Genomic DNA, 24594 nt, shown 5'->3' with positions numbered 1-24594 from the left:
TCCGATGACGCCAATAGTGCACTAAATGTCACAGTTGGATGAAAAAATGTTTGGTTTCCGAGTACATAGGAACTTCACGACAGGCTTTCTCTCTACAACCTTTGCCCTCCGTGACAGGACATCCATGGGGGGGGGGTCGACGCCAGTGATAACTATAGGATCATTTCCCACGACTCAAATTGTCTTAAAACAAAATAATATATTTCATTAACCTTCACCCAAGACTTCGATGTTAGAACTCACGCTTGATAGTTCTATCTAACAGAAGTAAACCTTCCTGATTAGCTAAATGGTTAAACCTATAATCTCGATAAACCCTTTCATTGCTTGTCACGGTTAGTATATTCGTTCTGCCAAGCTATTATCTTCAGCTGAGTAAGCCTCCCCACAAAGAAAGAGAGAGAGAGAGAGAGAGAGAGAGAGAGAGAGAGAGAGAGAGAGAGAGAGAGAGAGAGGAGAGAGAGAGAGAGAGAGAGAGAGAGAGAGAGAGAGAGAGAGAGAGAGAGAGAGAGAGAGAGAGAGAGAGAGAGAGAGAGAGAGAGAGGAAGAAGTCAATTCTATTCATTTGTAGTATTTGTTCTGGCTGCCGCTATTTCGCTCAACCAAGGGACCCCCCCCCCCCACCCGTTCGCAGTGAAAGGGGCAACGCTGCTGCCTCCGCCAAAGTAAAAACAAGAAGAAACGCGAGAAGGAGCCAAGTCTGACTCATACCCCGCGGAAAAGGCGAGGCAAGAAGGGAGACAAGAGGCAAGCGCTCAAACGCAATCACAGTGTGCTTTTGTATGTGTGCATGTTCACGCGATGTGTCTGTGTGTATGTATGTATGTGTGTGTGTGTGTGTGTGTGTGTGTGTGTGTGTATGTACGTGTGTGTGTGTGTGTGTGTGTGTGTGTGTGTGTGTGTGTGTGTGTGTGTGTGTGTGTGTGTGTGTGTGTGTGTGTGTGTGTGTGTGTGTGTGTGTGTGTGTGTGTGTGTACGTACGTGTGTGTGTGTGTGTGTGTGTGTGTGTGTGTGTGTGTGTGTGTACGTACGTGTGTGTGTGTGTGTGTGTGTGTGTGTGTGTTTGTGCGTGTGTGTCAGTGTGTGCCTGCATTTGCCTGTGTGTGTGTTTGTGCATGGAGATGTCTTGCATCCTTTCCGATATCGCCAACATATGACGAGACACAAGACTCGAGCCGAAGCCACAATCTCAAAGCTTAACGGCGCGTCAAGATCATTATTTTGAGGGAAAGAAGGTAAAGAGTCTTTGCCAGAAAGCGCGCGTAGCTGCGGCCGAAGCCGTCACCTTTGCCCTATACCCTTTTGGGGACTGTTGGATCAGGAAACAGTCACTGCTGGGACTCGACGAGGAGTGCGGGATTCGACCCCACAACTATGCGAATGCGAGACCAGAACGCTTCCGGTTACGTCATCAGCTATGTCACCAGTTGTTGTTCTTACTATTAATCTAACATAAAGGTAATGCTCTTCAATAAGGTTTCTGCTGTTCGTAAGGGTGGTAGATACTGGTTAGATGTAACCATGCAATTATGACGTAACAGTCATGACGTCACTAACTATGCGAAGATAAACTTTAGTATTTACATAGTTACAGCATCAATGATTTATCAAAAATGTTTTGTCACCCAGTCATGACATCAATGCGAAAATCAAGTTTTTTCACCCACACAGTCATATAAACCAACGGTAAACCAATAACTCTTGTCACTCATTGTTATGACATCAAAGGGGCAAATAAAGTACTGTCATCCACACCGTCATATAAACCAACAGAAAACTAACAAGTCTTGTCACGACCTACCTGGAAAGGGTTGATGCCAAAAGTCGGAATACCGGGACTTAAGTACGGATCCCGAGTTTCCGCCGGCGGAAGGGCCTCTGCTCCTCCTACTCCACCATCCCCAACATTCTCTCTTCCTCCCTCACTAGGTACTCCAACATGATCTAGACCCAACATGAGACCATTACCCAGCCCTGCACCAACCTCACTCCCCCCTTCGTTCTCCACCACGCCGTTGTTGGAGCGGTAGTGAAGGTGCTGCTGGTAGCTCATTTGCTGATGGGCTGGGTTCAGGTGTTGTTGCTGCGTGGGTTGGTGTTGGCCTAGCGCAGCGGCCCCGCTCGCGGTGGAACGGGCATGGATGATGCTACTGCTCGAGCCTTTGTTGACGAGGTTAGTGGTGCTTCCTCCAGCGGTGTTACTCAACAGGAGGAAACTCCTGCCGGGGGACAAGGGGCTCCCCGTGACCTTGGTCAGGTTACCAATGGACTGGGACCTCGAGGTCATGAGCTGGAGTCTCGGGGAGTCGACGAGCGAGGCCACGAGGGAGGAGCCTCCTGCAGACGATGCGGCCGAGCCGGAGACGGAGGGTTCGGCCAAGAGGGAGGCGAAGGAGTGGTCAGCGGAGGAGGGCTCCAACATGGCGAACGGTTACTCTCGAGGGCGAAGGGAGAGGAGGAAAGACATCAATGTTCACTTCACCAGTCGCATCAGCGACGAAGGAGACTGGTTAGCGCGGCCGGGCGGACACTCGATATGTTGACTAGGCAAAGAGTAAATTGTGAGAAAGAGTGAGCAGGGTGGGCAGCAGTGACGAGAGAAATTATTTTGCAAAAGAAGTTTTTTAAGAAGAAAATGTGCAAAGGTGGAGAAGAAAGTTGGAGGGTGAAGAGTGAGAAGAAACCATAACATCAGGTGTCACGTGTCGACAACTGCCAAGACGATCCACACGCCAAAAAAATAATGAAAAATAAATTGACTTTAAGTTATACTCCTGAGCGATTACAACCAAACACAATGTGTGACATATTCCCAAGTATAAGCGGTACACGCAAAGCTTCCTTTGAAGTTACTTCAAATACACATCCACTCAAAGACACTTAAAACACAGAACGACGTTTGGTCTTGTGTAAAACACGCGTAAACTTGACTTTCTTTCGCACACAAGAAATCACAAGATCGTGCTTGGCACTATTTCCTCCATCCACGACGATTAGTGTACGAATGATTTGATCATTTACACGAACACAATGTTTTCGAGGATGATCTTCGACACATTGATTTTCACAAAGGGAGATCGTCCACAGAAACTGTCCCACACTAAAGCAGTTTCTCTTTGCCTGTACTATCCATCACAGAAACCGGATGGATCTCCTAGTGTCGTGAAACACGATTTTTCTTTCCCCAGTTGCCGTGCGCGCAGCGTTTATTTTACAAATTATTTCACAATGACAATCACATTTCACAACGGTGGCCCCATAGGCGGGGTAGGGGACGCTGTGCAAGGAACAGGAAATAAAAATAATATATGACATTATTCAAAAGTCACGATAAAAAGTTAGAAATCTAGAACTCTTAAACGACAAAAATATATTGCAATCGTATGCTTATCCAGAGGAAGCCATATCATATATGATAAAAACACATACACACAAAGAAACATTACGCAATCATCACTGCTGAGAATTGTAGCAACACATTTGTAAATCACAACTAACACCACAGTACGACGAAAGAAAGAGTTGAGTAAACGAGACCGTGTATTTCGATTGCTAATCCTCTTCAGCAGTACCTGAAGAGTATTGCAGTTAGCAATCGAAATATATAGTTTCGCTTAATCAACTCTTTCGTCCGACTGTGGTGTTAGTTGTGATTACGCAATATGTGCTCCATGTTAATTACATTGTTTCCGATTTTTTCTTCTCTGTCACATCATGTAATACAAATGTCCTCAAGATATACAAATCTTTACCATGTCATTTCAAAATGTCTTATGTGACGGCACACTAGGCTAGCATGCTACTTGCCTTTGCTACTTTAAGTAAAAACGACTTCGGTTACAATATTCTAGATTTCCGTAAAAGCGTCTCAAAAACATGTCTAACATTCGTACTCTAGGTTTAATTTCTTTTAATTCGTCATTCAGTTTCTCGCTGTATGACGCAAGAGTAATTTGACGTTTGGAAATGTAATAAAAAAAAAAAGTCATTTCTACTCAAAGTTGAAAATGCTAGCATGCTAGCGAGAAATGCTTAGTGTGACACCACTTTTAATCAGAAAACGACTAGACATTATATAAACCGACATCACGCCTTCTCTACCCGACGGGTGATTCATATCTGAATAAAATCATCTGACAACAGTCGACAAAAAAAAAAAAAAAAAAAAAAAAACAGGACAAAGGTCATGGAAGCCCCCCAGATCACGTTACCCATAAAAAAAAAAAAAAAAAAATTATAATAATAATAATAAAAAAAGGGGGGGGGGTTGAGCGACCGAAGTCCATGTATTATGACAAAACGGGGATACATGGTTCTACCCTCACAACAACAAACAAATCGCCGCTTAATTAGCCAACAACTCGAGTCCCGGCTAATACATTGCGTAACACGTGCAAACAGAGGCACGAGTGTAGCGCCATCAACTACGAGGATACCTATCTAATACCTGTCTAATTAACTCGCAGGTGTAGCGCACCACCCCCCTCCCCCCCTCGCACTACTACTCGAGGTCGGAGGGGTGACACTCGAGGTGTTGTTCGAGGGCAACATCGGGTGAAGACGAAGAAGAAGGCGACGGTGAAGACGACGACGACAAGCAGGAGTAGAAGGAGGAGGAAAAAGAGGAGCAAAACGAGGAAGAGGAGGAGAATGAAGACAGGGAAGATGAAGATGGGGAAGAATGGGGAAGATGAGGAAGATGAGGTGAATGAGGAAGGGGAGGATGAAGATGGGGAAGATGGGGAAGATGAAGAAGACGAGGAGAACGAAGAAAAGGAGGATGAAGATAGAGAAGATGAGGAAGATGAGGAAGACGAGGAGAACGAGGAAGAGGAGGATGAAGATAGGAAAGATGGAGAAGATGAAGAAGATGAGGAGAAAGAGGAAGAGGAGGACGAAGATGGAGAAAATGAAGATGGGGAAGATGAGGAAGATGAGGAGAACGAGGAAGAGGAGGATGAGGGAGGCGAGGAGGAGGCGAGGAAGAGAGCTCTATAAAACGGAGGACAACAGAAGGGGGGGGTGAAGAGAAAGAGAGAGCATTACGTGGCGTAATAATTCCTCTTTAGTGTGCCGTTCGTTGCCAAATCGTTACGCGAATCTGACGGTGGCACCAGCTACATCAGGGTAACGAGCATCAAACACATATGTGGTCTGCGGGATTCGAACTCTCTTATTGGGAATCTCCAATATTGGCAACGAATCTATCCGAATTACTAAAAATCCTGGATCTATTTTGTTTACTTTCGAAATGTGTTTTTTATATTATCATTAGTATTATATTATTACTATTATCATTATCATTATATACATACATTATATATATACATATACATATATATATATATATATATATATATACACATTTTTTTAATAAGAATACCAAAAGAATCATTTATACATCCCAGACTTTGTACAATTTTTCTGTTTCAACAGCAATAACGAAAATAAAAACAATAATAATAATAATAATAATAATAATAATAAAAATAATTTCCTTATTGTTTCAACGTGCAAACATCAGCCAGTTTAGCTTTCCCATGCATAATGTCGGCGACAAGATTCACCTGTTTAAATTATCTATTCAATAAACAAGAGATTTGACACCATCGATTTCATCTCTTCCTCTCTCTTTCTCTCGCCCCGTGTGTGTGTGTGTGTGTGTGTGAGAGAGAGAGAGAGAGAGAGAAAGAGAGAGAGAGAGAGAGATAGAGAAGAGAGAGAGAGAGAGAGAGAGAGAGAGAGAGAGAGAGAGAGAGAGAGAGAGAGAGAGAGAGAGAGAGAGAGACCCAAACACAACATCTGACATTTGTGTAAAGAGAATCTCAGACTCAAATGTTTGGCTCTTAGAAAATGTCTAAATTGTCATTTATGACTATTACACTTCACCTAAGGAATTTACAGCCAACTCTTATTGAGTCATAATTATGTAATTCTGTTTAGAATAAAAAAAATCTTGATGTGTATGTTTTACTCTTGGAAGGCAAAGACCGTTTTTCATGTCTTGGTAATAAGCCTCCGTTCTACGTAATAAAATGATTATTTTAAGAATCTCCAAAGAACCTGAGATTAATCAATGAAAATAAATAAAAGATAAAAAAATTAAACAATTAGATAGGTAAATAAATGAATTGAAATACACAAATAACATACTAAAAAACCGGAAATCCGTGGTTAATTAATAATACATTTTATATCACACGGGTCGGTAATTCAAGGACCCGAGATCGAGTCTCGCCAGAGCTGAATATTTCAGCATCAATGCACTGCAAACCCTCACTCCAACTCTGGCTCTGGTGGGCAAGGAGTTGTGTGTGTGTGTGTGTGTGTGTGTGTGTGTGTGTGTGTGTGTGTGTGTGTGTGTGTGTGTGTGTGTGTGTGTGTGTGTATTTTTGTGTATATATGCGTGTCTATGTGTATTTTATGCGTGTATATATATATATATATATATATATATATATATATATACACGTGTGTGTGTGTATGTGTCTATGTGTGTGTATACATGTATATATGTGCGTGCGCGCGCGCGTGTATATGTGTACATGTGTGTACGCGCGTGTATGTGTGTGTGTGCGCGCACGCTTGTGTGTACGTCTGTTTGAGTATAAGGTCGAATATTATCCATTTATCGGTTCATGCATGAGCTCTGATCTCTCATCTGCAAGGGTAACAGCTATCTATCACGAGTCCAACACGTGATCCAAGACAGTGGTTGTGAATGACACAGACGCCAGTGGGCCACACACTCCCACAACACGGACAGTAATACAATTCTTCCCCGAAAGATCTCTGGAGCCGGATAAGTGTGTGTTGACGGATACCTTGGGGCAGCGGATCTCCTGGACAAAAGACCCACAGTGGACACGATTACAACAGTATGAGTCTTTAGAAGTGTGGACAAAATAAAGGTAAAGAAGAAGAAGAAAGAGGAGGGGGGGTGATGAGGAGGAGGACGGGAAGGAAGAGGAAAAGGAGGAGGAGGAGGAGAAAGAGGAGGGGGTGAAGGAGGTGGAAGAGGAAGAGGAGGAAGAGAAGAAGGAGAAGGAATAGGATGATGAGGAGGAAGAGGAAAAGGAGGAGTAGAAAGAGGAGGTGAAGGTGAAGGAGGAGGTGGAGGACAAGGAAAAAGAGGAGGTGAAGAAGGAGGAGGAGAAGGAAAAAGAGGAGGAGGGGGAGGAGGATGAGAGAGAGCAGGAGGAGAAGGAGTGACAGCGATTTTCTTCTTGACGAACCTTTGAAGTCAAAAGGTTTCGTATTCCATTCCTGACACAGACGTGAATATAATCAAAACAAAACGCTCTCTTAGATTTGCAATGACACTGCATCGATCGTAATCAGCAGAGCTTCCACAAGTAAACAATATCATCTTTCGAAATTAAGTAAATATATAATAATGATAAAAATAATAATAATAATAATAATAGTAATAATGATAATAATAATAATAATAATAATAATAATGATAATATATATATATACATATATATATATATATATATGCATATATATATATATGCACATATATATATATATATATATATATATATATATATATATGTATGTATGTATGTATAAAGAATCTGTGGACCAGTTTCTGTTGTTGTCTTTATATCTAGAACACTGTAGAACAATGCAGAACAATTCATAACATCTATCTCTATGTTTCAATCTTACTTCTTCCGTTTATTCAGTCTCGTTTCCCCTTTATCATTTCGAGCCTTGCTGTACAATAGCAACGTAATAATGACCTCTATTCATTAAGTTGTTATCCAAGATATGTGCTCAGTGAAAACTGTATTAAATACCCTATACCGGCGTAGGAGACACACACACACACACACACACACACACACACACACACACACACACAAACACACACACACACAGTAAAGAGATGAGAGTAGAGAGAGGCGAGCAGAGAGAACAAAGAGAGGAGAGGAGAGTGGAGAACAAAGAGAGAAGACAAAAGAGAAGATAGGAGAGAGAACAGACGAGAGGAAAATGAGGAGAGAGAAAAAGAGGGAAAGTGAAAGACAGGAGGGAGAAAGAGAAAACAGAAAAGAGAAGAGAGAGGATGCGATAAGCAACGCAAATAAAAAAAAAATCTTTAAATCCTCGACTACATAAACGTAGCCTAACCTCACCATTACAAGTTGAAATTAAACCTTGCACACCCGGGCGTAATTACTCGATAAGCCCTCATGAAATAAGAATAAACTCAGAGATACAAGTGCGTATTAAACAGAAAAGGTTCTTCAGTTAACAACACCTGATATTAAGGGCCATGTACGCTTGGCGTGGGTTGGTCACGTGCAGAGGATGGGAGAGAGGAGCTGGGAAGACGAAGTTTACACGCGAGAAGGCGAAGAGAGGAAACAGAAAGAATGGAGAAAGGGGAACGTAAGAAGGGTCCGATGATGATTAAAAAAAAGGGTTTAATAAAAAGTGGAAAATAAATTATATAAAAAGACGATATAGGCGAAAAAATGTGTGAATAAGCGGTAGTAATGAGGGATATAATTAAGAGGAGAAGGATGGGGAGAAATAAAACTGGTAGGAAGAGGAGAAGAAAGAGAGGAGGAGAAGAGGGAGAGGAGGAGGAGATGGAGTGGAGGCGGAGAAGGGGGAGAAGAGGAGTAGAAGAGGGAGAGGAGGAAGAGAGGTAATGAGAGGAGGGAGGTAAAGAGAAGAGGAAAGGAAAAGAGTTGGGGGTGAGGAAGAGAAGAGAAAGAATGGAAAGAGAGGAGGTTGGGGAAAAGAAGGGCAAGGAGTACACGAGTAGAAGGGTTGAGGAAGAGCATGGGATGGTCAAGGAGGAATAGTAGTAGTAGTAGTAGTACGAGTAGCAATAATAATAGTAGCAGTGGTATTAGTAATAGCAGTAGTAGTACTAGCAGCAGTAGTTGTAGTAGTGGACCAAAGAGCAGCATTGTAGCGTGGATGAGATGTAGACTATCATTCTCACTATTAAGATCAGATCTCCTATGCCTGAGAGGTACCAGGTCCCCATCCCCGTAAATCAGCACACATGCAGAACATAGATTTCGAGCAGACTGTAGTAGAAAGTAGGATAAATGAACTTCTGCATTAGGCTTCATTAAAGTGAAATAATACAAAATATATAAGGGTAGTCGACCACAGTAATTGGCGAGAGAAGAGGAGCCACTGAGTTACTGTGTCTGTGGGAAACAGATCTTGACTGCATTCACTACACAGTTCCACGAGGATGGAGGTTGTTTAAAAATGTAGTAGTAGCAGTAGCAGCAGCAGTAGTATTAGTAGTCGTCGTAGTAGAAATTGTAATAGTAGCTAGCAGCAGCAGCAGCAGCAGTAGTAATAGTAGTTTTCTGTTCACATGTCAAATTCTTCGGGGATTGGGCTGAGCAATCCAACTCTTTACGACAGACACTGTAGAATTTCAAACAGGTAACATTTTCAGGGCACCCCTACGGATCTGAGCCACGTAGTATTCTTATATGACTGGAGACTGTTCTCCATTCAAATAACTCCGGCTGTCCCACCTTTCTGCTGTTCTCTTTTAACTTCTCCTTGCCCCCCCTTTACAAAGGATTACAAAGGATTACAAAGGCGGAGCATGGAGGCAGGAGACCTTTTGGTCCATAACTAGGTCGGATGCGGAAAAAATTATAATAATAAACAAAAAAATTATAAAAAAAAAAATTATAATAATATAAATAATAATGAATAAAATAAATAAATGCATAGGCATCGTTATATAATAAACAAACAGGTAAACCGTAAATAATAATAAATTTACAGATAATTAATAATAAATGAAAATCAAGTAAATAATAATAAACAAATAACAACAAACACCTCTTTTGTACGATATTACCCGCTCCAGACGACTTTATCATTCAGCTGAGAGATAGACTCAGCTCAGGACAGTGTGAAAAAAAAAAAAAAAAATCCCACTTCCTCATCCTACGCCAAGCCCCAGGACTGTGTCATCATGGACTGAACAAAACAGCTCATGTATGAACACACTAAATCGAATCAGCAAGTCAAGCGAGGGTCCTACGGTGGAAGATAGGTCCTCACGCAGGTCCATCAACCTCAATCTCTATTTGCATTTCTTGTGCACTAGTGGCGTCATCGGAAGCGTGCAGGTTTCGTATTCGCATAGTTGTGGGTTCGAACCCCGCACACCTCTCCTATTCCCAGCAGTGACTGTTAATGACCTGCTCAAAACAGTCCCCGAAAAGCATATACATTGGGCAAAGGGGACAGCTTCTGGCGCAGCTACTCAGCGCCTCCTGGCGTAGGCTCCTCGCCTTCTATTTGCATTCCATTTGCCTTACGGGCAGAGGTCACGACCTCCAGGAGCCAAAGGCGAATTTTGAACTATCTTTTTTTTACTTTGACTTCCACCAGGGAATTTCATTCAGCCGAGGGCCACCATCGAGGAGGGGGCGAAAGATTTGTGCTTGTGATGGGACGATACCAACATTTTTGACGATTCCGATACGAGTCCTGATGTTCCTATAAACTTCTGATCTCTGTACAAGTCCGATTTGGATACCTGAAATTATTATGATTCGTGATTATTTCCAGGCCTTGCAGTTGGTTTGGGAAAACAAATATTTTATGAAAAAAAATATATTTATTAATCACTTATAGGAATCGGAAGTTAAGAACAGTATCGGAATCGTTAAGACTGTTGGTATCAAGGTCTAAGTAAACAGGTCTAACCGCTGGAGCAGTTCTGCGCAGCTTCTGACGTCATTTGGCTGAGTCCATTTTCTCTTTGTGATACACTGAAGAAAACTGTGAAACGCCAAGGAAGACAGGAACTATAATATTTTATATATATTTATATATATATTTTATATAATATTTGTCAGAATATAACTAATTGCGTGGAGCGGTGCGAGCGAAGGCGACGTCATTTTCGAACGACGGACCAGCTTCAACTGACAGCTATAGGACCCGCTAACCCCACTTTGAACAGCCAGGTGACGTTCACGGGCCCGCTGCGCCAACTCCCTCGAAATTCGGTCGGAAGTGGTTAGACCTTATATTCTTAGATCTTGGTTGGTATCCTCCCATCGTAATTTCACTTTCTGTGGGTGTTTCCTTGCTAAATGAAAAAAGTCTCAAAAATTAAAAGAGGTAATGAATAATAGGGAGATGATATACAAATAAACGAACAAATATATAACAAAATGATAATAAACGGGATACGGAAGTAAAGAAAAAGAACCGTAGTTAGGTCGAACGACGCAACGCGAGGCAAGACGAAAACAATCGAAAAAAAAGGAGTGGAAGGAGGAAGAGGAGGTACCATGGCCGAAGAAGAAGAAGAAGAAGAAGAAGAAGAAGAAGAAGAAAGTGCCTCCCTCCCCCCCCCAAAAAAAAGCAAGTCATGGTAATAACACTATTGCCGTTAATGCCCCTGTTATTACTCCTATTCCTGCTAACAATATCAGAAGTAGTAATAACCGAGCAGCGGCAGTTTCACAACAACAGCTACCGCGGCGATGCCGGCGGATACGCACCAACTGTTCATGGAAGCACAACGCGGCGACGGAGGAGGAGGAGGAGGAGGAAAAGGAGGAAGAGGAAGAGGAAGAGGAAGAGGAAGAGAAGTATGAAAAGGAGGAGGGGAAAGAGGAAGAGGAAGGAACAGGAAGGAGGATGGAGGAAATGGAGTACGAAGAGAAGTAGGAAAAGGAGGAGGGGAAAGAGGAGGAGGAGGAAGGAGGGGGTGGCGGAGGAAGAAGGAGGATGAGGAATAGGAGGAGGAGAACGAGGAAATAAGGGAGAAAGGCAATTGGCAAGAGAAGACAGCAGAACTTGAAGAAGGAGGGGGAGGAAGGAGAAGAAGACAGAAGAGAACGAGGAAGAGATGGAGGAAGAGATGGAGGAAACGAAGGAGGAGATTAAGGAGGAGATGGAGGAAAATGAGGAAGGGATATAGCAGGACGAGGAAGGGATAGAGGAGGACGAGGAGGGGATGGGAGGAGGACGAGGAGGGGAGGGGAGGGGAGGAGGACGAGGAGGGGGAGGAGGAAGAGGAGGGGATGGAGAAAGGGGAGGAGAAGGAAGGAGGGGGGAAAGGCAGAGGAAGATGAACAGGACGAGGAGGACGAGGACGAGACAGGAGGAAGGGGAAGAGATGGAGGAAGTAGAGAAGGAAGGAAAAGAGGAAGAGGAAAAGCCAGGAGGAAAGGAAGAGGAAAGGGAAACATGAAGAGGAGGAGGAGGAGGAGGAGGAGGAGGAGGAGGAGGAGGAGAAGGAGGAATAGGTGGAGGAGCAGGAGGAGTAGGAAGAGGTGGAAGACGTGAAGGCATACGATGAAAAGGCCGGAGAAGAGGAGGAAAGACAAAAAGGTGAACGACAGATGGTGAAGTGATCAGTGTTGAAGATAGAGGGAGGGAGGAAGGGAGGGAGGGAGGGAGGGATTAGAGTTGTGGGAGAAGCGAGGCAGCGAGGAGGAGAAGCGGAGGATGATTAAAAGGAAGAGGCGAGGTGGATGAGGTGGGAGAGGAGGAGGAGGGGGAGGAGGAACAGGAAGAGGAGGATGAAGAAAAGGGAGAAGGTAAGAAGGATGGGGATGAGGGAGTGGTTGATGAGGGCGAGAAAGAGTGAGGGTGAGGAGGAGGAGGAGGAGGAGGAGGAGGAGGAGGAAGAGCAGTATGAAGAAGAGAAGCATGAAGAAGACGAGGGTGAGAAGGAGCATGAAGACGACGAGGGTGAGGAGGAGGAGGAGAAGACGGAAGAAGACGAAGGTAAGAAGGAGGTGGAAGATGATGAGGATAAAGAAGACAGTGTGTAGGAAGAGGTGAAAGATGACGAAGATGAGGAAGACGGTGTGGAGAAAGAGATGGAAGATGTGTTGGAAAAGGTGGCGGTGGAAAAGGTGATGGTGGAAGAGGTGATGGTGGAAGTGGTTGTGGAAGAGGTAGTGGCGGAAGGGGTGGTGGTGGAAGGGGTGGTGGTGGAGGAAGTGGTGGTGGAGGAAGTGGTGGTGGAGGAGGTGGTGGTGGAAGAGGTGGTGGAGGAAGAGGTGGTGGTGGAAGAGGTGGTGGTAGAAGAGGTGGTGGTGGAAGGGGTGATGGTGGAAGAGATGGTGGTGGAAGAGGTGGTGGTAGAAGAGGTAATGGTGGAAGAGGTGATGGTGGAAGAGGTGGTAATGGAAGAGGTGGTGGTGGTGGAAGAGGTGGTGGTAGAAGAGGTGATGATGGTGGAAGAGGTGGTGATGGAGAAGGTGGTGATGGAAGAGGTGATGATGGAAGGGGTGATGGTAGTGGTGGAAGAGGTGGTGGTGGAAATGGTGGCAGTGGAAGAGGTGATGGTGGAAGTGGTGGTGGAAGAGGTGGTGGCGGAAGAGGTGATGGTGGAAGAGGTGGTGGTGGAAGGGGTGATGGAAGAGATGGTGGTGGAGGTGGTGGTGGAAGAGGTGTAGTGGAAGAGGTGGTGTTGGAAGAGGTGGTGGTGGAAGAGGTGATGGTGGAAGAGGTGGTGGTGGAACAAGAGGAGGGTAGGCGAAGGGAAGGGATTGAGGGTGGGATGGAATCGGGGTGAGGGAAGGCTCGTGAGAAAATAAGTTCTCGACCTCCAGAGGGCCCAATTCAGTGACGACCAAATACCGTCCAACAGTAACCAGAATAAAATTTATAAACAGAAAAAAAATCACTCTGATCATGTGGCAATTTTGAAACCCTTTATTCTGGCTAACTGCCTCACAACTTTGCACGGTTAACCTAGGGGTTAATCTCTGGCAACCCATCCTACGGACAATTCCAGTCGGACCTGGTACGACCCCTGGAATGGAAGTGGGCTACGGTAGGGTCGGGCCCCTCCAGGGCACACCAAAGCTCTCGCTGGCCCATCTCACGGGCGCAGACGTGCAGCCCACATCAACATCAACAACAACAATAATAACAACAACTGCAGACACTTTTGAACCAATGCACCAGTTTTCTTAAGCATGGCGGGCACCAGCCCAATTCCCTTTCGTAGTTAAGTTGGAGTAGTTCTACTTTCGTAGATAAGTTTAAGGTGAGGTTTACCCTCGGCTGAATAAAAAACACTGGCAGTAAGCGGGTTATACACACGACTCAAACCACAAAGGAAGGGGTTTAATGAAGTAAGTTTAATTACTTTTTCTGAATAAAGTTTACCGGTGGCGATAACACACACACACGCACACACACGCACACACGCACACACACACACATACACACACACACACAAACACACACAGTCTTACGCACACACTGCAGCGAGATCTCTGATCATAATAACAAAGTTGTTCGATATTGTCGTACACTTTAAAGAGTAGACAGGTTGATTCGGATATCTTAATCTTTGGGCGTCTACCGAAAACGATTTGGTTGGATGACGTCGGATCCAACGTCTGGCCAATCCGTCAGATTCTGACGGAATCGATCTGATTAAACACATTTCGTTTAAAAGACAGACTATTCCGGTTCAGTTCGAACAAGACGTTTAAGACTAAGCGTCGAACTAAAAGGGCTTCTATGACCTTAATAGAGCGTTAACTTAACTCACGTGGATAACTTAACCCAGTTAATTTAACCCGGCCCACAGCATAGTGCAGCTACCGTTAGGAGGACCCTTGCCTACGAAGAGCAATTGCCCTGGACGGTCCTACGAATAGTAACCCACCGACAAGGAACTCCAGCAGCTGTCTGGACAAATGCAAATAACAGATGCCATTGGCCAAGGACGCGCCGGACAAGGAATTCCCCGGACGAGAGTTCCGTCAGACTAAAGCGGAAAAATGAAAACAAAAGAGAAAAATTTCCCAAAAAGGGGTTTTATGGGAAACAGAACAACCATGGCAGTTGTTGGAGGAGGTGGTGGTGCTGAGGGAGAAGAATGAGAAAGTTGCGCTGCATTCGGGGGGGGTGGGGGGAAGAGAGAAAATATGATAATCATGCAGATGGAAACACTGTCAGGAGGTAATGCCATATAGAGGTGGTCGATTTTGACAAACCACGTAGGAAATGACAGATATTTGTTCAAAAGAACATTCACAACAATAATTTCTCAATTTGTGAACATATACCGGCCTGTAACGGATCACTTCCGTTACATCACTGCACAATACCGTTACCTACTTTATACATTTTATTCTGCCAGCCGCCGCAATACGACTTTTTCCCCAAGTACGTGATATATTTTCCTTGGTAGTATTTAGTTGGTCGAGCGGATTAGGGTGTCGTTACTTGCGGCGAAGGTCTAGGGGATGACAGTTCGAACCCTGCCACCGGCGAAGTTGAACCAAGGTTATGGTTCATTGAATTCCACGCTACAGGGTATCCTAGCCTCCCAATAGGGGGGAGTATGTGACGTTAAACCATATCAGTATTTACCTTACATTTGGGTAATTTTCTTGAAAAAAAAAATGGTCATGAAAACTTCTAACTAGGTCAAATTTTTTGTTCATTACTGTACATCGAATCTCCGGCCGGTGACGCCCCCCCCCCCGTCCCACCACCGCGACTCTCAAGTGGACAATAAAATTAGCCGCCGCTTACCAGAAGTCATCTAAACAATGCGCCACAGCACTGAAACTGTTAATCCCTTAAAAAGGTGAACTTCTTAATCAATTTATTCAGGTTAATAAACAGACTACTGGATCCAACGGATTTAAATTGGGCAAATTTTGATTTAAGAAAGAAACAGGCAAGAACTAGTTTACAAATAGCGTGGTTAACGAGTGCAATAGACTATGTAACGAGAGCTGAAACTATTGATTGCTTTAAAAGAAGGTGAGATATCTATGGAACTGCTTTGTGTAGGCCTTATGGTCTTTTGCAGATTCCTTCATTTTTATGTTCTTCAGCTGAGGGTCCGACATGGGCCAAAATGAGTCTGGAGGCTCCATTTTTGGACAAGCTCCGTGATCTTAATAAAATCACCTGGCGTCAGTCAACCAAATAATATAAAAAGTTGACCACAGCAGCGGAATCCTTGATTGTGCAACTGCCCTTCGTCAGTGCAACACCTCTTCTGCAAGAACATGTCCAAGAAGAACAAGAACTAGAAGAACATGAACATGAAAAATAAGAACAAAAAGAAAAAGAAGAGCATAAAGGAAGAGAACAAGAACAAGACGAACAAAATGGACAAGAACAAGAACTGTTGATTCGAGTTTCACTTACTGGAAACCCGTAACCCCAAGCTGGCAACGGTCCTCGGGTCCAATAAGAAATGTTGGACCTCTTTGTGTCTGTTGCAGGAGTGAAGGTCTGTTTGTTTTTTTATGCTGCTGGTTAGGAAAGAAAAAAAAAAAAAAATACATATATATATATATATATATATATATATATATATATATATAATGATATAAAAACATGAAAGTGAATAAGAAAAATATTTTTTTAATAAATAAATAGAACAAATAAAATTAAGAGATAAATAAATACACAATAAGTGATAAGCAAAAAACAAACAAATAAAAGATAAATAAGATGAATACAAATAAGTATAATAAAAGATTAAAAAATGGGGATATAATGGTGAATTAAGATAAAAAAAAAATCAATTTTGAAAACCTCGAAAGAGCAAAGAGGTCGTTTTGTCACATGTCAGGTCAACATCTACGTGCTACAAGTCTGAATGTTACGGTCATCAAGAGCCGATTGTCCCTTATACATCACATCAAAATTTATGACGTATTCAACGACCTATGTGAAAAAAATGAGCAGCTCAGCGGCGACCAAAACAGTCACCTTAACCCTACGTACTACGTGTCCCATAAAAAATCCATTAAAGCGCAATTTAATTCAAGAACTAACAGTAATTGCTTGGTGACTTATAAGGCCATAAGTGAATTATCCAACAGTGGACCGCTCACAGGCGGAGCCACAGAACGAGGAAAAGGCACAAGATTTAGAGCAGAAAAACCCACCAAAGACACAATCTTTTCATTCTCGGAGTGAAAAAAACAACAACAAGAAAAGAGAGAGAGAGAGAGAGAGAGAGAGAGAGAGAGAGAGAGAGAGAGAGAGAGAGAGAGAGAGAGAGAGAGAGAGAGAGAGAGAGAGAGAGAGAGAGAGAGAGAGAGAGAGAGAGAGACAGAGAAGAAAAAGATTTTTTTTTCTTAAAATAGCCACCCTCCCCCCCCAAAAAAAAAAAAAAATAAAACATACAGGAATTTTTTTTATAAATACAAGCAGATTTTTTCTGAATGTAATGCCATTTCTCTCTCTCCACTTCTCTCTATTCTCTCTCATTGTTTGTCTCTCATTCTCTCTCTATTCTCCCTGTGTCTGTCTGTCTCTTTACTAGCTTCTCTTTATTTTTTTCTTACTGAAGATAATATCTCTCAGTCAAGAATTAAATTCTCGCGCACCCCATAATAAAGTTCCTCCAAATGCCGAGTTTTAGCTCCCTTTTTCCAAACAACCTAGCACATTACTGAGCAGTTCTTAATCAACTGGAAAACAACCTCTAATCCTAATAGTCAAGATAAAACCAAAAACAAATACATAAAAAACATATAAACAAAAAATAAGTCAATAAATAATACAAATAAAATGAAAACAAGATAAGATTAAAAAATGAAATAAAGTAAATAATCTAATAACAGAAAATTGTTGGGTTGACTAATGCCATTTCAAAACTCAAAAAAGGAACATTTCGTAACAGATCTGAGCACGACGTAACAATAGAAAAAAAAAAACATATTACTTATATATGTTCGTAGTTCAAAATGCATCAACATCAAATACAATATTTTGCTCATCTGTAGAAACTAATCTCCCTTTTAGAGAGTTTTAGTAATTCGCAAATTTTCCAATATTCCGAGACGATAACGGAAATTTTCTCTCTATCAGAGATCTTCCAAATTTTGGAGAGATCCACTCGTCTGAGAAATCACGAACATAATTCGGGCCTCGAATTGTTTCCAAAATTGGGAAAAGGCTTAATGTTCACAATTTCACATCATTAATATGCGGAAAAAAATGAAAAATAAATTAATATATCAATATAATAAAAAACAAATTAATAAATAAACAAAACAAATAAATAAACGAAACAGAAAAGCAAAGTAAAAATAAATCAAATAAATAAATAAAAATACAATCAAATGCAAACTACCCCCTTACCTATGTTTCCCCACAATTGAAAAATCATTAATTAACGAAATCCACAACAACCCTTCAGTCAGGGGTCACACTCGACTTGAATAAAAACGTTTGACGAAGAAGAAGGAGAAGGAAGGGGAGAAGGAGAAGAAGAAGAAGAAGAAGAAGAAGAGGAAGAAGAAGAAAAAGAAGAGGAAAATGAAGAAATAGAAGAAGAGGAGGAAAAAGAAGAAGAAGAAGAAGAAGAAAAAGAAGAAAGGGGAAAAATGTAGAAGAAAAAAAATAGAAAAGGAAAAAGAAGAAGAAGAATTTGAAGCTAAAGATGAAGAAGAGGAGGAAGATGAAAAAGAGGAGGAAGAAGAAAAAAGTAGAAGAAGAAGAAGACAAAGAAGGAAAAAGAAAGGGAAGAAAAACGTAATTTATGAAGTACGCCCAGCAGCTTATGGTCTTGCCCAGGAGAAGAAAGAGGAGATCCTTGCAAGGCGCTTCTCGTGCTTCAGGTATTCAGACTATTCCAGGCGGGGCCACCAGACCTGCGTACGTGTGACGTGCGTACGTACGTACTGGGACGCATGTGTACATGTGTTTTTGTATGTCTGTATGTGTGTGTGCGTGAGTGTGTGTGCATGTGTGTGTGTGTGTGTGTGTGTGTGTGTGTGTGTGTGTGTGTGTGTGTGTGTGTGTGTGTGTGTGCGGGTCTGCGTGTGTGTATGTGTGTGCGGGTCTGCGTGTGTGTGCGCTTGAGTGTGTGTATGTGTGTGTGGATGTATGTGTGGGTGTGTGTGCGCGCGTGTGGGAGGGGTTGCGTGTGTGTGTTTACATGTGTGTGTGTGTGTGTGTGTGTGTGTGTGTGTGTACGTGCGCGCGCGCGCGCTTCCGCCTAACGTAACATAGCTGTCAACTTTCAGCATTACTTGCAACTTGGAGGGCATCACCTGCACCGTCGTTCGTCCAATAAACCCAATCGCTCTGCGAGAGGATGACAAATGTGACCTCTGAAGCAAACCCGGGCCGGGAGGACACTATCTAGACGAGAGGACAATCCCCCACCCCACCCCGGGACAATTTCCTACTTGCTTGGATTTATTTAATTAATTTCGTTATCTAACCGCAGTGGGCGGGTACTAGGGAAAGGTATGATTGTTGCTGAAGCCCAATCTACCTTCCTTCCCCCCGACCCCTAACTTTTTTGGGTGAGGGAGGTTTCTCAAAAAATTCGACATAACCCCTTTTGCCAAAAAAAAAAAAAAAAAAAAAAAAAAAAAAAAAAGTGTGACCAAACAGTGCCTATTCAGGCCGACAGATGCGCTAACAAGAGTGGTGCTATAACCCACAAGAAGAAAAGATCGTAGATGGAGATGAAGACGAAGAAGAAGAAGAAAGTGCGTTCATGGCCAATGAAGGATATTTTTCTGTTTGTAGGTATAATGAGGAGAGAAAAAATCACAGTACAAATATAATTTTCATAAAAAGAATGTGAAAACAAAGGGAAGAGTGTAACGGCAACTCAGTGAATAAGACGAAGATAAAAGATAAAGGAGGCTTTCATTACAACAAAACTCCTTACACACACACACACACACACACACATACACACACACACAGTGTCTTTCGTAATCCAAGGTGACGATGTACTGCACAGACTTCGTTCTGTCTGTCACCAGACAATTTTATCCAGTTTCGTTGACGTTGTCGTTATCTTTCTGTTTTCATGGTCACTCGTAAGAAAAAATAGAGATAATACAAGAGTGATTCAACCCACGTTTGCACAACTCAGATGTAACACGTAGGTCAGATTTGGATGTCCGCAAAAGTACCACATTTTCCACCACCAACAAGAGCCAAAGAAAGAAGAGGAAAGACAAAGGGAGAGAAAGAGAGGGAGAGAGAGAGAGAGAGAGAGAGAGAGAGAGAGAGAGAGAGAGAGAGAGAGAGAGAGAGAGAGAGAGAGAGAGAGGGTGGGAGAGAGAGGGTGGGAGAGGGAGGGAGGGGGAGGGAGAGAGAGGGGAGGGGGGGAGGAAGAAAGAAGGAGGGAGGGAGGGAGAAAGAAGGAAGGAAGGAGGGAGGGAGGGAGGGAGAAAAAGGAAGAGGGAGACTGAGAGATAGATAGATAGATAGAGAGAGAGAGAGAGCTAGGGCCGGTTTTCTCTCTCTCTCTCTCTCTCTCTCTCTCTCTCTCTCTCTCTCTCTTTCTGCCGGGTGACGGACATATGGTGGGGAACTGGAGGGAGTTTGCCAAGACACGAATTAAATGTCACTTCAACAAGAGCTGATCCGAGACACCTGGCACGTGCAACACCCAGGGTGTTTTGCGTTACCTGACCTGACCTGACCTGTCCTCCTTTAGGCTCTGCGCAACAGAGGCAAAAGGCCTCATGATTTCAGATCAAATAAATAAACTAAGAAATAAATCAATAAAATACACAAAGATATAAATAATAATAGTACTAATAATGATAATAATAATAACAATAATAATAATCATGATAACAATAATAGTACTAATAATGACAATGATACCAAATTAATAATAATATTTGTTCAAAAAAGTACAGATAGTATGGCGTACCCTTAACTTCTTCAGCTCAAAGAGGGAGATATTAAGAGTTAAAGGAGTCTGTGGAAAGAGAGAGAGAGAGAGAGAGAGAGAGAGAGAGAGAGAGAGAGAGAGAGAGAGAGAGAGAGAGAGAGAGAGAGGGAGGGATTTACGAAGTGAGATTGAAAGTGAGAGGAGTTTACGAAGAGAGAAACTGAGAGTGAGAGGAATTTACGAAGAAAGAAATTGAGAGTGAGAGGAGTTTACGAAGATTGTGAGAGAGTGAGAGTGTGAATCTTATGGTACAGTCCCCTGGGCCTCAGCAAGGAGGAAGTGAAAGGAAATTCTTCTGAAGTTTGACTGCGAGATAGTGAAATCGGGGTATTCCCTCACTTCAGGCCGTCCCGCCTCTCCCTCCACCATCCCTTCCCCTTACTCATCTCTCTTTCTATAAGCCTCTCTTTTTCCCCCCTTCCTAAGTCTCTCTCTATCTATCTTTCTCTCACTCTTTCTCTTTCTCTGTTCAACTTAACCTTCCTCTATTATCATTATTGTAATTATCATTATTACTACATTATTATTATTATTATTATTTTTTATTATTATTATTATATCATTATTACTACTATTATTATGGCAATCATTTGATACGCTTAATTTACTTGGCAACTGCACATTTCTAAGCATGGAGCCATCTTGTACTAATCCCTCCACAAAAGTTAGGTAACCGCAACTGCACATGAACTGACACTGGAACAGAAACTTCCGACAATGCATTTCAATCTAAACCTCTTCCCATGGTGAGGTCGGGGTGGATACCAGCTCCGCAGACCTTAAATGAATATATATATATATATATATATATATATATATATATATATATATATATATATATATATATATATATATATATATATATACATATATATATATATATATACATAATAAAACAATAAATCTCCTCGCGTAGTTCTTTAGTAACAGTTTCCACCTGTTACTCTTTTGGACAATATATATACATATATATATTGCAGGTGAAAAATATAATCACACATTTCTCAATCACTTTAAAACCACTGTTGGAGTAGAAAAGACTGGAGACGGGGAATCTATATATTTCGATTGCAAACTGCAATCCTCTTCAGTTTGAGATTACAGTTTGCAATCGAAATATATTTATCCCCCGTCTCCAGTCTTTTCTACTCTAACAGTGGTTATAACGTGATATATATATATATATATATATATGTATGTATATATATATTATATATATATGTATATATACATATATATTATATATATATATATATATATATATATATGCCTGTGTGTGTGTGTGTGTGTGTGTGTGTGTGTGTGTGTGTGTGTGTGTGTGTGTGTGTGTGTGTGTGTGTGTGTGTGTATACATTATGTCATTAAAACATCTTATTTATCCTTCATCTTCCTTGGTGGTTTCTATAAATCACAATAAATGTTACATGAGCAGCATTCACATTCCTAATCCAGCATAAATTATCCTCCATCCAAATCAACCCCTTACCTAAGTTCCGCCTCTTTTATGACGTAAGATGAGTACTTCTTTCCCATTGGTCAAGTTTGCACCATCTCAGTGTACACCTGTACTCTTTTATTTTACCTAAAATGTATTATATTATATTTTTTATTTGTTTGCGACAACCTGAAGCCTTCATGGGTGTTATTCTCAATCAGTCAACTTCACTATCACTCCAAGATTATCATCATTATCATAATTATTATCATAAAACCAACATTATTATTGATACTATTATCATTGATACCATTGTTATTATTATTATAATTATTATTATGCCGTTATAGGTGGGAGTGGTTTCTATACCTTTGTTTTTTGGCTACCTCCCTTGTAAGGGGGAATGTATATGTATGTATGTATGTATGCATGTATGTATGTATGTATGTATGTATTATTATTATTATTATTACTCTTTTTTTAACAAAAGAACACTTTCCTCCAATCAGACTACGTAAAAGTGGACACCCTACACGCTGCCACCCCCAACCCCGCGGCCCTCAAAACCCCTTACGGTACATTAACGACTCGTTAAATGCCCTACATACCTTGACCACGGACTTAACTGTACTTTAACCAAGCCGGTCAAATAATGAACTCAAACTATAGCGAGTTTAACTTTCTGAGTGTCAAAAGCGATTAAGAACTATTCTACTTGGCGCCAGGCGATTTTAATCAAGACAAGGCACACTTCCGGCAGTGGCAAGGTCAACTCGAATACAGAGAAGAAAGCTTCCACCTTAAGCTCTATTTGGACACTCTCCCCGTGCAGAGTTCTTCAGAGAGAGCAAGAGAGAGGGGGACAGAGGGAGGGAGGGAGGGAGGGAGGGAGGGAGGGAGAGAGAGAGAGAGAGAGAGAGAGAGAGAGAGAGAGAGAGAGAGAGAGAGAGAGAGAGAGAGAGAGAGGTTATGTCTCATCTTGACACGAGGCTTCTGCTTTCTCTTAACGTGGCAACTCCTTAGTGAACGTAGAGCCAAAGTTGGCACCCACAAAGCTAAACACTTGAGCGATTTTGAGTAATAAATGATAAACAAAAAAAACAAATAAATAAATAAATAAGCGTCTCTTTTGACATAATATCATGATTACCCTTTATTGAAGAAGAATATGGACGACAAGAAGGTGAAGGACAAGAGGAAGAGAAGCGGAAGTAGAAAAGAAAAAGAGGAAGAAGAAAAGGAGACGAAGAAGACGAAAAAGGAAAAAAAGGAAGAAGAATAAGAAGAAAAGGAAGAAAAAGAAGAAGAAAAAGAAGAAGAAGAAAAGGAGAATGGAGAAGAAGGAAAAGAAGAAAAAAGGGAAGTAGAAAGAAGTAATAGAAAACGAAGGAGGAGGAGGAGGAGGAGGAGGAGGAGGAGGAGGGGGGGGGATCTTTAAGGGTCCACTCCTGGCCAACACCAGACATCAAACCCGAGACTCTCAAACGGCTTCACCTCAGGAGACCCGTTCAGCGTCAACACAAAACGCGACCAACGGCCTAAAGGGGACAAAATTCACTTTCTTCTCGTTCCATCTGGTGCTCCCTAGGCAGAGCCAAGAAAAGAGACCTCAATTGGAAAGGGGTCATGACCAAAAGACACTCAGTTCAAGAAAAGCCCCCCTCCCCACCCCCTGCCGGACCTCCACTACATCATAAAACCACCAAACGCTTTGCAAAATAGAATATATAAAGATATATAAAGTATGAAACTATACTGAAAGTGGGGCAAACGCATCTCCAACCTGGCCGGATATAGTTTTGATATAATTCTCACTTATGGTCCGTTCACGGCAGTCTGACACCTAAGCCCCGCCCACTTTTTCTATGACGAATATCGATAATCTCCTTTACACGCTGGGAATTTGTATTTATACCATAATATTTATGGGAACGAATGAACAAATAAACTTTTTCCTATGGATGGACACGGTCTCAACCAATCAGGAAAGAGGGATTATCTGAGTCATCAAAGGGGGCGGAGCTTAAATGCCAGATTGCCACGATCGAACTATATCTCTTTCTCAAACCTTTCTCTTCCTCTGACCTTAATGTAAAGGCCCCAGCGCTTGGTCATCTTGTTTGTCAGATTCATACACACGCACAAGCAAATAGATACACACACACACACAAATACATTCATTGCACACACATACATGGATCACAGGGCCATATATATATATATATATATATATATATATATATATATATATATATACACACATATATACTGTATATACACACATATATATATATATATATATTACATATATTATATAAATATATATACATATTATAAATATAAATATATATATATATATATATATATATATATATATATATATATATATATATATATATAATATTGAAAAAAGTGGAAAAAGAGTCTCACGGGTCTCGTTCCGAGTTTATTCCTGACTGGTTTAGCGTGTAGCTTCTTC

The 24594-nt window shown here is 41.9% G+C and overlaps 1 protein-coding gene across 2 annotated transcripts in view; it reads right to left on the bottom strand.

Annotated features, from left to right (window-relative positions):
- Positions 1-1767: 1767 nt before the first annotated feature.
- The window catches only part of LOC143034928 (uncharacterized), a 43188-nt gene continuing 20361 nt past the window's right edge, over positions 1768-24594 (bottom strand). Inside the window, exons 2-3 of one of the 2 annotated variants that reach the window (XM_076201278.1) lie at positions 3240-3277; positions 1768-2543 (exon numbers count right to left, since the gene is read on the bottom strand). In XM_076201278.1, the coding sequence (XP_076057393.1) occupies positions 1778-2422 (645 nt within the window). In that variant the 5' untranslated portion in view covers positions 2423-2543; positions 3240-3277 and the 3' untranslated portion in view covers positions 1768-1777. Of the gene's footprint in view, positions 3278-24594 lie in introns of both variants that reach the window. The other variant, XM_076201277.1, reaches the window with a different exon arrangement.

The sequence above is a fragment of the Oratosquilla oratoria genome, chromosome 18 (assembly GCF_046742065.1).
Source record: "Oratosquilla oratoria isolate Oo_2021 chromosome 18, ASM4674206v1, whole genome shotgun sequence".
In the NCBI taxonomy this organism is placed as follows: Eukaryota; Metazoa; Arthropoda; class Malacostraca; order Stomatopoda; family Squillidae; genus Oratosquilla; species Oratosquilla oratoria.
Note: the sequence above shows the minus strand (reverse complement) of the source record. Positions and strands in the feature narration are given on the sequence as shown.